General features: G+C 31.6%; 4 protein-coding genes across 17 annotated transcripts; 2 read left to right on the plus strand and 2 right to left on the minus strand.

The window, feature by feature from the left end:
• Positions 1-1020: 1020 nt before the first annotated feature.
• CysRS (cysteine--tRNA ligase, cytoplasmic) lies at positions 1021-4851 on the minus strand. Of its 6 annotated transcripts, XM_066736823.1 has the most exons (12): positions 4723-4851; positions 4565-4667; positions 4295-4397; positions 3875-4060; positions 3427-3769; positions 3221-3361; positions 2929-3139; positions 2377-2852; positions 2146-2290; positions 1860-2062; positions 1413-1787; positions 1021-1339 (listed from the first exon to the last, which is right to left on the minus strand). In XM_066736823.1, exons 4-12 carry the CDS (start codon positions 4051-4053, stop codon positions 1211-1213), a joined length of 2202 nt encoding a protein of 733 aa, XP_066592920.1. In that variant the 5' UTR covers positions 4054-4060; positions 4295-4397; positions 4565-4667; positions 4723-4851; the 3' UTR covers positions 1021-1210. The 6 variants fall into 6 exon arrangements, with proteins under 6 accessions (XP_066592920.1, XP_066592917.1, XP_066592914.1 ...); XM_066736820.1 differs by lacking the exons at positions 4295-4397; positions 4565-4667; positions 4723-4851 and adding an exon at positions 4171-4292; XM_066736817.1 differs by lacking the exons at positions 4295-4397; positions 4565-4667; positions 4723-4851 and adding an exon at positions 4144-4284.
• Positions 4852-4924: 73 nt separating this feature from the next.
• LOC136779286 (serine hydrolase-like protein 2) lies at positions 4925-6372 on the plus strand. Of its 2 annotated transcripts, none has more exons than XM_066736827.1 (2): positions 4925-5065; positions 5264-6372. In XM_066736827.1, the coding sequence occupies exon 2, from the start codon at positions 5294-5296 to the stop codon at positions 6182-6184; it is 891 nt and encodes a 296-aa protein (XP_066592924.1). In that variant the 5' UTR covers positions 4925-5065; positions 5264-5293; the 3' UTR covers positions 6185-6372. The 2 variants fall into 2 exon arrangements, with proteins under 2 accessions (XP_066592924.1, XP_066592923.1); XM_066736826.1 differs by having other exon boundaries at positions 4926-5065; positions 5259-6372.
• Positions 6369-9338, minus strand: LOC136779282 (protein arginine N-methyltransferase 9-like). Of its 6 annotated transcripts, none has more exons than XM_066736813.1 (7): positions 9237-9338; positions 8709-8835; positions 8210-8611; positions 7150-8154; positions 6932-7079; positions 6771-6845; positions 6369-6713 (listed from the first exon to the last, which is right to left on the minus strand). In XM_066736813.1, exons 2-7 carry the CDS (start codon positions 8822-8824, stop codon positions 6369-6371), a joined length of 2091 nt encoding a protein of 696 aa, XP_066592910.1. In that variant the 5' UTR covers positions 8825-8835; positions 9237-9338. The 6 variants fall into 6 exon arrangements, with proteins under 6 accessions (XP_066592910.1, XP_066592908.1, XP_066592909.1 ...); XM_066736811.1 differs by having other exon boundaries at positions 8901-9333; XM_066736812.1 differs by having other exon boundaries at positions 9200-9327.
• A 139-nt stretch (positions 9339-9477) lies between these two features.
• Positions 9478-11778, plus strand: Tbp (TATA binding protein). 3 transcript variants are annotated; one of them, XR_010823538.1, is made up of 6 exons: positions 9478-9904; positions 9975-10105; positions 10174-10417; positions 10487-10685; positions 10756-10949; positions 11337-11778. XR_010823538.1 is itself a non-coding variant. In XM_066736824.1 (5 exons), the coding sequence occupies exons 1-5, from the start codon at positions 9626-9628 to the stop codon at positions 10830-10832; spliced, it is 930 nt and encodes a 309-aa protein (XP_066592921.1). In that variant the 5' UTR covers positions 9478-9625; the 3' UTR covers positions 10833-11778. The 3 variants fall into 3 exon arrangements, 2 of the variants coding, with proteins under 2 accessions (XP_066592921.1, XP_066592922.1); XM_066736824.1 differs by having other exon boundaries at positions 10756-11778; XM_066736825.1 differs by lacking the exons at positions 10756-10949; positions 11337-11778 and having other exon boundaries at positions 10500-10685.

The raw sequence follows: 11778 nt of genomic DNA on the forward strand, positions 1-11778 counted from the left end.
TAAATTACAACAGTTACATAGGTCCGCTTTCGATTGAAGCTGATTCGATGGAGCGAGGGAAAACGCGAGAGAAAATCACTCCATATATGCATACGAGATCATTGAGGTGTCAATCAAACACTGGAGGCCTTTGGAACGCGCCGCGACGCTGGGGTGCAGGAACTCGACTTTTTTCACCAAAAAATTTACCTACTCATTCACACCGAAGCGAACATTGCTCGCGGCGAGGGAAGAAATTTGGGATACGATAGAAATAAGGTGGAGAGGAAAATAGCTGTTTGCTTTTTTTACCGCTCTTGACTTCATATTCGAGAATGGATTTTTTGCATCAACCGTCACACATTGTTAACGTCAATCCGCTCTTTCAAGGTTTCCCGTTTCATGCTGAAACTGATACAAGCTTAGAATTTCTTCTGATTCGTGCGTCGGATTTGTAAATCTTTATTCATCGGGATTAATAAACGAATTATGTGGTTTTAGAGTAAATCTAAGTAATGTGAAATTAGCTGATTAAAGTTTTAGAAACAATTAATAGGGTTGATGAGGTGATAGGCGTTGGATCAATTCTAAATGGTTCGAATTAGTAAAGAAAACTAAACGACGAAAGAATGGATCGTTGAAATAAAAGCCTTGTGAAACTGATGAGGCTTATCCTTAAATTGATGTTTTATAAATTTGATGAAACAATGCTAATGGGTCCTGCCGTTGTGCTATTTGACACTACTTTCGTGAAATGTTGAATGCGAAATGAATATCGGACTGTTTTACCGAGAGTTGAGAACAATTTATATAGCTATCAGTTTCATATTTATATGTAGCTGTCATGGTCGGCTCGCAGTCAGTCTGCTTGAAAAGGGAGTATTGGGGGAGTACATTTGTTTTAATAACAGACGCCCGATACCACGCATCAAATTCGTCCGATACAACGGAAACAGGCAGGCATTTATTTGGAGGATAACCGGTAAGGATCATCGATAGTAGAATCTTACAATACGAACGATACATACAATAGTGAACCATTTATAATAATTTATTCATTCGTACATAATACTCAAGATAATTGTAATAATGAATCCAATTTTGATACTTTACATATTTTAACTTTCAATGTTAAAAATAATGATCATGTAGTCCTAATTGTTAGTTTTTTACATGCTTTTACTTTTAAATGAAAAATACCGTAGTCAACGTAAATTAAAAATCCAGAACATCATGCACCATTTTGAACGGATTCTAAATATTCGTTATATCGCTTTTCCTGTTGTTGTTGCAACTTTTGTAATTTTTTTAATTGACCCTTGCTAATTTCCTTACCAGCTATGTCATGCGTTGGTAAACCCTGAAAGAAATACGAAATGTATTAAATTAATAAAAATAAATTCATTTAATGTATAAAGTTTAACTTCTCAAACCTTATCATCAAACTGAGAATATTTATCCGTTTCTGATGTAAACATTTGACTAGGTGGAATTTTTCGCTGGGCTTCTTTCGCAGCTAAAAGTGCCGCTGCTTCAGCTTTCCTCTTCTCTTTTTCTGCAGCCTTTTCGACTTCTAATTTCCTTTTTATTTCTCTTTCTTTTAATAGCTCTTCTCTATTGACCAATTTTACGCTGCATGACTGACCGGTACTATCTTCTAATCGAACCCCAACATTCGGTAAAATATCATCACGCAATATATCGCATTCTTGAAGGATACTATCTGCTTTTAACTCTTTCGCTTGATCTCTTATCTTTTCACGGAAATTAGAGAGTATTTCAAGGTAAGGCATTACAATTTCCTCAACCTGTTATGAATTTGTTAAAATTATCAGATTTCTGTATGTAAAAAAATAATGAAGAAAATTATTAATACGCACGTTAGTATTACTATTCTCATGGTCAACAGGAAACCCTATTTCTTCTGTAGACGTTACCAGTCCAAACACATCGAGGATTTTTGTAACAAAAACTGCTACATCTCGAAGTAGAAGAATATTTGCAGCCGATTTTTTCATATATACGTTGCAATATGATAAAAGATCTCTGATTGCATCCATTGCTTTTCTGGTATCAATATTGTCTAAGCAGAAAAATATATGTATCATAGTATACATACTGCACAAAATAACTCTACTAATTTATTAGTATTTTAAAAATTCTGACCACATAATGCTGTGTGTACAGCATCTTGCGCAATAATTAGCCTGGATGACAAATTTTGTTCATCGCCTTTCCATTTACTGAAAGTGTTAATTGTTGTTCCTGTTCCTAAGCTTCGTAATTTACACTTTACATTTAAAAAGAATTCCTGTATGAAATAGAACGTTTTACATTCATTAACACAGAAAAATAAGGTTAATAAGAGCAATAGACATATTGACAGAAAATCCTTACATTTAAAAACTTTTCATACTGTATAGCCATATTCATAGTATTTTGACTGTAATCTAAAGTGTCTTTCCACGAATGCAAAAGAAATGCAAGTCTAAGTTGTCTAGCAGAATGTTTCTTTAAGGCTTCCTTAATCGTAATAAAATTTTTCAAAGACTTGGACATTTTGCAGCCTGATATTGTTAAATGGCCAGAATGAAGAAAGTACCTAACCCAATGAGAATGATCAAAATATGCTTCTGCTTGTGCAAGCTCATTATCATGATGAGGGAACTTCAAGTCGATTCCTCCTGTATGAATATCTAAATGATCTCCACAAACTGTAGATGCCATAACAGAACATTCTATATGCCACCCTGGTCTTCCTTTACCCCATGGGCTTTCCCACCAAGGTTCTCCAGCTTTCGAATTTTTCCACAATGCAAAATCATTTGGAGATCTCTTTTCAGAAAGTATTTCATCTGTTGTACTTAAATCTCCTGTTTATTCAGCAACAAAAAGAAACAATATAATCTAGCGAAAAACTAGCTGCAAATTAAATTCCTACTATTTTACCTTCTCCTTCTTCCAAACTGGATGTATCTCCATATGCTTCAGGAACTAGTTTTGCATAATAGTGTTTATCTTGCTTATCAAACTTTCCCACATCAAAATATATTGAACCATTACTTTCATATGCCAGTCCATTCTTTATAATTTGTTCTATATATGCAACAATTTCAGGAATATATTCACTGACTCTTGTTAAAACGTTTGGTCTAAGCACCTAAAGCATTTTAAAATCAAATTCCAAAAATGTAAATATTTGTTTCATTAAATACAATTGCTATAAAACAAAAATCCTTACATTTAATGCATCCATATCTTTATGGAAATCATTTTCCCAGTGTTGTGATAATTTACTAAATATTGAATGTTCTGTTATCTCAGCTCCATATTTTCTATCTAACCAGTCAGCTAAAATATCACGGGATTTTTCTATAAGTTCCTACAAAAAATTATTGTATACCACAAATTTTTATTTGTTATATAGTTAATCAATTATGTATATACCCCTTGAAATTGTTTAATCTTGGTTTCATCTTTTAACTTTACAGCTTCTTCTAAATCTTGAATGGTTGTTTGGACAGCAGATAAAATTAAACTTGACATAGTTTTCTTATCTTGATCTTTCGTAGAATATATTTTATTTTCAAAGGCAGTTATAGCGTTTTTAACATCAAGTAGTACCTCTTGAAGGCCATTGCTCTCATTCAAATACTTGTCATATAAATAATTTTGCCTTGCTCTTTTAATAATTTTATCATCTATATCAGTAATATTCATTACATATAAAATATTGTATCCAAAATAGTTAGATAAAACACGTCTCATTATATCAAAAGATATATATGACCTACAATCAAATCAGTAAATTTAGGTTAACATATACAACTATTTCAGGTATATAGGACAAAATTTTTCTTTATAGATAAATAATTTTATGTATTAATTTGGATACCTAGCATGTCCCATGTGTGATGCATCATAAACTGTAGGGCCACAACTGTACCATAAAACACGATTACCATTTAGTGGTACAAATAAATCTTTTGAACGTGTTAGACTGTTGTAAAGCTTAAGTTGGCTAATACTATTGTTTTGTGGAGGAGACCACTCTGGTTGTTGTCTTTTCGCCATTTCGATTCTGTAAAAATTTCTGTATAAACTTTTATTTTAGAAAAAGACCGTTGAAGTTTGAACCACACACAATAAATACGTATACACAACTGATTAATACCAAACCGTCCAACCTGCCTGGTAAACACGTGTATGTACTATAAGGTACAATATGCGAAGTTTTAACCAAAAGGAGCGCCAGTAGGCAGTAACTGTATCGTGCACTCGTGCATGACACTTGCCGGAATGTGATGTGATTTACCTCAATGTTTGCGCATGCGACAAATATATCAGGCACGTGAGAGTATTGGAACTGGAAACTGGACCCTGAACCTGGAGGCTGTCAAGTGTCAGAATCTGAAAGTCTAGAGTGGTCAAACCGATTATACTCTATTCTGGAGTTGATCTTCTCTTTCTCATCACTCGTCTAGCACTTCGGAACTTTACTGGTATTGACGATAGCTGGCAGCTCTGGGAAAAGGACTGGAAAGTGGAGATGTTGGAGGGAGCCGTACCGTATATATGTACATACATTTATGTTATATATTCCATTATTCCATAGGTCATTATTCCGTCATTTGTGGTCGTTGATTCATCATTGTCGTATTTGCAGAAGGTAGCTTGTCCATCTAAATCTAAAATTTGATCATTTTATTAGGTTTCTTATAGTTGAATGATGAAATTGAATACCTTGTTGATAATATATTTATTTTTATCGCCTTGAGCTAAATTTACGTTGTCACATTATTGCAGATTCTGTTAGCAGAAGTCCGGGTCCAGAATTACCAGTACGCCCCTGAATCTTTTTTTTTATCTCCCCAGGCCCCAGATACACCTGATTCTGCGCTATTTTGTTTGTACCCTCTGGGGCCCCTGGTACCAACGACTGCCAACGGCGAGATAAACGTTGAACTAGCAATAGTAACAATGACATTTCGTGAAGTACCATTTCAAACTGGCCTGTGATTGAAACAAAATTTTCGAACAATTTTTAAGTAACATTTCACTAAAAGGATTTATCATCATCAAAAAGGTCAGAATCTTTATTTAAAAGTAGTAAATTTTGTAGTTTTCTTTGTTATTGTGTAAATATTCCATTTATCATCTGTTAATTTTACCTATTATCTTAAATTTATGTAAAGATATTCAAAACAAACATAAAATTATCTCTGATATCAAGCATAGAATATTTTGTGATAAGACTGAATAGTTTTAATTTCCTGCAGATTAGAAGTTTCAATAATAACTGTCAAAACAGAAAATGGAAAGAAATTTCAAGGATATCAAACTGACAGTTCCATGGGGACATGTGGCAGCTAAAACATATGGACTTGAAAATGAAAAGCGAATGTTATTAGTTCATGGCACACTGGATAATGCAGGATCATTTGACAGATTGGTGCAGTACCTTCCAGAAGATTATTATATAGTTTGTATTGACTTACCTGGACATGGATTTTCATCACATTTTCCTGGTGGAACACCATTAAACTTTTTTAATTATGTTTTTGCTGTCTCTTTAGTATTAGATCAATTGAAATGGACAAATTTTATATATATAGGACATAGTTTAGGGGCTCAGATAGGTGTTTATTATACTTCTATTTACCCAAGGGCTGTAGAAAAATTAATACTTGTAGATGGATTGTTTCCAGAAGCAATAACCAATGATATTCTTGTACCATATATGAGAAAAACTTTTGATAGTACTAAAGAACATTTAGAGAAGAAGAACCCTTATTTGTATACTAAAGATGAAGTTTTATACTCTCTGTCATGTCTAAGATTTTCAGCTTTAAATACCGCAGCAGCATCTGCATTATTCAATCGTGGTGTTACCAAGGTGGGTGATCTGTACAAGTACAACCGTGATTCTAGGCTAAAACATTTTCTAAGGCCACCCATGACAATTCGACAACATGCCGTTTTTTGGGCTAATATTCATAAACCTATATTACTTATTATAGCCAGCTCAACTTTAAGAACATTAACAACTGATACTGCAATACATGGACTAGATACAATAAAAAAATTTTCTGACTTAAAAATTGTTACTGTAAATGGAAATCATGATGTACATAATAATAACCCAGAAAAAGTAGCCCCTCATATTTGCCAATTTCTAGATAACAATTTTAAAAGCAAACTTTAACTAGTATAGCTTGAGGAATATATGTAAAAAGTAGATGTAAGCAGTTTCAAAGTAAAATACATTACCTGTAGTTAATTTGTATACTAGTACTCAGGGTTACTTTTTGATATGGAATGTTGATTATTTATATATCTATTACTTACGTTTTTTTATTTGCTCAAATTAATAAAATCATATAAAAATCTTAATTACTAATTACTTTTACACTTATTAGTCCATTCATCTGACGAATTTTTATTTTGATATCTGCAGCTTTTGGCATAACATTTTGTGAATCATCTTCAAATATTACTGCCATATGATTCATAAAGGAATTAATTCGATTTGTACTGTATATATATTCATTAGTCAATTTAACCTTATACCAGCATACCAAAGCATTCGGTAAAGATTCATTATTTTTCATATCAATGCTTCTAAAAGTTACAGCAGATTCTTGAACTCCATCAACAATTTGTGTCATAATCTGTGCATCAGACAGTGGGTGACACATGTACAAACTTGAATTAAGATCAAATACTTGATCAATCTGAAAATAAGGCAAAATAAATAATACTAAATGACTACTATTTTTTTTTAAACATACCTTATATTCATTAATAAACTTTGCAATTCTATATCTTTCACATATTTCATTTTTTGCACATTCTTGGTTAGAATTCTGTTTAAGAAAATAAAAGTAAATTTCAAATAAGTTTTTCAACTGTTTTCTGACTCTCCACATAAAATTAGTGCATATTGATATACCTTATCAGAGTTTGAATCATCAGAAGAAGTATTTTGAAGATTTATATCTTTTACATATACCATCTTTGGTAGGTCCTCAGAGTATATAAGTTGACCCATAAAGTAAACTTCTTGTGGTAATAAAATACCTGATGGCTTTAATAAATCCCTATTAATAAAGATAGCATTACATTGAATTACCTTTTACAGAGACAAAAAATTATATGTGAAGAATTTACCTAAAAAATTCTTGATAACTTTCTTGACCCCAATCTTTTAATTCTCCCTTGATATCAAAATTATGCATAAGTATAATATCCATTTTACAAGGTATCTGATCAAAATTAGAATAAAAATGAAGACTCCCTTTCATATTGTTATCATTAACTACCTTTAATATTAAAGATTTTAAAACTGAAGAGTCAGTTACATAATATAAATTATCACAGTATTTGTTATTTTTTAACAGTAATAATCCAAAAATGGGAAATGGTGACAGATCCATAACATTTGGTAAGTTTTTATCTTTATAAGAATCACTCATTTGGCTTAATAGCTTTATATACTCAAAATCATTTAAAAAAGTAATAAACTCTTTTGTCATAGCTATTACTGATTCTTTATCATTATTATACGCTTTTTCTCTTGTGTTGTATGTACATTTTAGTTTTCCATTAAGCATTTTTGCCGTGACGACAATAATATCCTTTTGATTACAAACTTTTGGTACTGATGGGAAAACAGCATGTTGCCAGCATGATTTTCCATAGGAAGAATCAATTGTAATTTCATTATCAAGGTGTAATTTGAACCAAGCTACAAGACCATCCATGATACCATTACATACACATTTTGCATGCATGATAGCTTTCACACCATCTTTGTTTAATTCTTGCAATTCCAATAGATTATTAAAATTAATTTTTAAAAGTTCTTGTGGCTCTGTTAAATAAGTTATGCAAACATTTTCTAGATTCTCTGTATCATAAAATTCATCTTCTGATACAACTGATATATGCTCAAAATTTATAGAACATATGTCTTTTATTTTGCTAAATATCACAGAAGATCTGTTTCTAATATGCTCACATTCAACTCCTGCTATATAAAGAGTAGCACTACCTGGTACTATTATTCCTTTTTGATTATAATCAAGCAGGTTTAAATGTACATCAATCATGGATGGTACAATAAGCTCACCAAAAAGCCCAGCATCAAAGGTTTCAGTTACTACCAATTTTATTCTGTAATATTAATTAATATCAATAACCTTCAACAATAAAAAATATTATAACTAACCTCTCAGAAATATCATCTGGTATTCGAAGATCAGAAGACAATTTAGGAATCAATTTTATATTAGGTGCATTATTACATTCAAATACTTTTTTGGCAATTTTAGCCATAACCAGTGAATATTCACAGGCATAAACTTTTTCAGCACCTGCATCTTTAGCATATAAACTTAAAAGTCCTGTTCCTGCTCCAACATCTAAAACTATATTATAGCCTTTGGCCACAAATTTTCTTATGGCTCTTTCAAAAGCACTATTCCTTATTTTATCATTTAACATTGGAAAATGCCACCTGTCTACTACCATGCTGTATGCATTTTGTAAATTTCTTTCAGCTGGCAAAAATGTTGGTTCAATCTTTAATGCTCTTTTCAGATACACTATTGCCTTTTCAGGATTATCATTCCTTTAGTGAAATATCAATAAAAATATATTAGTATTACAATTTTTATAATTTAAAAATTAAAACAAATACATACAATAAATAAAAAAAATTACTTCACTTTAAAAGATGTGCAGCAAAATTGCATAACATACGTGCATTGGTAGGAAAAATGTCAAGTGACCTTTGATAACATAATAAAACATCTTGATGCCTATTTTGAAAAGCTAACTGCATTCCCCATTCACCTGAAATATTTTATTTATAAATTATATTTAAATTACAAGAAACATGTAGCATTTCAGTGACATACATAATACATTGGTAAACTCATTTTCAATTTGTTTTCGTTTAGAAGGACATAGTTCTGCTACTGCAGTATAATATGCATATGCTTTTCCAACATTTCTACTCTTGTCATGCTCCTGAGCTTTTTTTAAAGATTTTTCTACTATATCTTTCACGTCTGCATTCATCTCTCTTTTCAAATCTTTGATGTAGTACCACTACATGCCGCTAATATTTCATTAAAATAACAATCGCCCTGCACGTTTTCTTATCGACATAATTATGATATTTAAATCAATTTAAATATTCAGAAAAGTAATGTACCTTCAAGTACAGTAAATGTTTACGGCACGCTCCTCACCTTCTCAATGTTTTGTAATCTGTTTTATTTATTTTAGTTTGATTTTATTGACACTATCTCCACTATCTTTTGTGACATGTGCCCAGCGTTGCCAACTCCGCCATTTTGAATTATGTTACAAAAAGTTACAATTGTACACATACATACACTGTACAGGAGAGGCGAGACTGAGCGAGAGTCGAGACTCGAGAGTCGAGAGTCGAGAGCGCGCCGGAACGAGGCGGCCCGAGAATCCCGGACCGTCCCGGGACCCGGACCGGACCGGACCGCTGCTCATACCAGAGCTCATACCACCGACACACCTCCAATCTTCGATAAACACCATATAACCTCAACTAAGGTTATGTAAAAAAATTTTCCAAAACGTTGTAAATTAAAAGTCCAACAAAATGGATCAAATGCTGCCAAGTCCAGGGTTTAGTATACCCAGCATTGGAACTCCTCTACATCAACCAGAAGAGGATCAACAAATATTACCCAATGCATTACAACAGCAGCAACAACAACATCAGTCCCACCAACAATATCAGTTACAACAGCTACATTCGATGAGTCCTAACATGCAAAGTGGAATGTTAATGATTTCTGCACCACAGAAATCTATGCACACCTATGCTCCAACACCATCGTTTGCTACTCCACAGAGTTTAATGCAACCACAAACACCGGTAAAAGAAGGGCCACTAAAACACTTATCACTATCTAAAGCAAAAATAATAATAAGTATTTATATTCCAGCAAAATATGATGTCTCCGATAGTTCCATCAACTAATCAAATAGCACCACCATCTATTGGCCCTTCTACACCAGGTCCTATGACACCAATGACACCAGCCTCTGCAGATCCTGGAATATTACCTCAATTACAGTAAACAGCTCATTGAAATCAATTTTAATTATTCTTAATTGTTTTTTTTATTTAATGACTTTTTTCAGAAACATTGTATCTACTGTAAATCTTAACTGTAAATTAGATTTAAAGAAAATAGCTCTTCATGCAAGGAATGCAGAATATAATCCTAAAAGATTTGCAGCTGTTATTATGAGAATAAGAGAACCTAGAACAACTGCTTTGATTTTTAGTAGTGGAAAAATGGTATGCACTGGAGCCAAAAGTGAAGAAGATTCTAGACTAGCAGCAAGAAAATATGCAAGAATTATACAAAAATTAGGATTTCCTGTAAACATTGTTTTTTTATTTTACTTAAATATTGTAAGAGTGGTATTAATGTAATTACATTTCAAACAGGCAAAATTTTTAGACTTTAAGATACAAAATATGGTTGGAAGCTGTGATGTTAAATTCCCTATTAGACTAGAAGGACTAGTTCTTACTCATGGGCAGTTCTCTTCGTATGAACCTGAATTATTTCCTGGTTTAATTTATAGGATGGTTAAACCACGTATAGTATTACTTATATTTGTTTCTGGAAAAGTTGTGTTGACAGGTAAGCTATTTATTTATTATTACTTATTTATACAATCGATTATTTTATTTTAAATCCATTATGATTGCAGGTGCTAAAGTAAGGCAGGAAATTTATGAAGCATTTGACAATATATATCCAATTTTAAAGAGCTTCAAGAAGCAGTGATATTATTTGCTTTTAAGAATTGTTATCATATTTTTCTTTTCTATGTTCAAAGTCTGGGCTACTTAGCCCTTACAGAGCACTAGATGGTTTGAATGCAACCATTACAGTAATAGTAAAGTAAGATACTATTATACTCTTCATACATTTTTTAATTTTGAAATAAACTAAATTAGGCTTTAAAAATTATTTAAATACGATGCAGGATTTCGTTTATTTCAAATTTAAAACATATTTAACTTGTATAGTAGATATATGATTTTATTACCACCTTAAATTGTTATTTTCAATTGTATCACACTTATGTCAACTGTTCATAACAGTGATTGTTTATTTAAGCCAAATTTGAAACATTTGGAGAAAAATATTTGTTTCGTCTTCTAAAGTTAAACAACAAATAATGTTTTATTTTTCTATATCATAGCTATATGTAATATATTCTACTGATACAAAGAAAATTTAAAACATGAATTTTTAGAATTTTATTAATTTTATGTATTGTATTAGAATGTAAACAGCATGACATTTAGCCACGGTTAATAATGGATGAAAGAATTTGTATTCAAAAAGATGCTAGCAGCAGTGATAATGTCCAATACCATAATGCAATGGTGCCTTGTCATATAAAACTATGATCCAACTTTATAAAAATATCACAAAAAACTATAGATTAGCCTTATTGTGGTATTAAAATGTGCATTTTGTAGAACTTTTTACGATATAAGAAAGACGTGCTTGTACTTATTGTGCAGACTGCAATGTGTTAGTTATCCACTAGAAATAATTTCTTACAATCAATGAAATAAGAACTTTAATTTTACTTTTATTTGACTTCATAACTTATTAAATTTTAATGTAACATATGAAAATTATTGTAGTAATATTATGTTACTTTAGCTTTGTACAGATTTACGTATATATTTAAATTTAATAAAGATAATTACTTACA

The sequence above is a fragment of the Prorops nasuta genome, unplaced genomic scaffold (assembly GCF_024137725.1).
Source record: "Prorops nasuta isolate Cenicafe-Biocafe unplaced genomic scaffold, Cenicafe_Pnas_1.2 PNAS00015, whole genome shotgun sequence".
In the NCBI taxonomy this organism is placed as follows: Eukaryota; Metazoa; Arthropoda; class Insecta; order Hymenoptera; family Bethylidae; genus Prorops; species Prorops nasuta.

Bases quoted from the DNA above. Each gene is read 5' to 3' on its own strand.
- LOC136779282 (XM_066736811.1), bottom strand. From the start codon at position 9,063: ATGAATGCAGACGTGAAAGATATAGTAGAAAAATCTTTAAAAAAAGCT. The intron at 8,836-8,900 runs GTATGTCACTGA...AAAATATTTCAG, and splicing joins TGAGTTTACCAATGTATTAT to GTGAATGGGGAATGCAGTTA. The intron at 8,612-8,708 runs GTGAAGTAATTT...ATTTCACTAAAG, and splicing joins TTTGCTGCACATCTTTTAAA to GAATGATAATCCTGAAAAGG.
- LOC136779286 (XM_066736827.1), top strand. From the start codon at position 5,294: ATGGAAAGAAATTTCAAGGATATCAAACTGACAGTTCCATGGGGACAT.
- Tbp (XM_066736824.1), top strand. From the start codon at position 9,626: ATGGATCAAATGCTGCCAAGTCCAGGGTTTAGTATACCCAGCATTGGA. The intron at 10,106-10,173 runs GTAAACAGCTCA...GACTTTTTTCAG, and splicing joins GGAATATTACCTCAATTACA to AAACATTGTATCTACTGTAA. The intron at 10,418-10,486 runs GTAAACATTGTT...CATTTCAAACAG, and splicing joins TACAAAAATTAGGATTTCCT to GCAAAATTTTTAGACTTTAA.
- CysRS (XM_066736823.1), bottom strand. From the start codon at position 4,053: ATGGCGAAAAGACAACAACCAGAGTGGTCTCCTCCACAAAACAATAGT. The intron at 3,770-3,874 runs GTATCCAAATTA...ATTTGATTGTAG, and splicing joins TCACACATGGGACATGCTAG to GTCATATATATCTTTTGATA. The intron at 2,291-2,376 runs GTAAGGATTTTC...TATTTCATACAG, and splicing joins AGTATGAAAAGTTTTTAAAT to GAATTCTTTTTAAATGTAAA.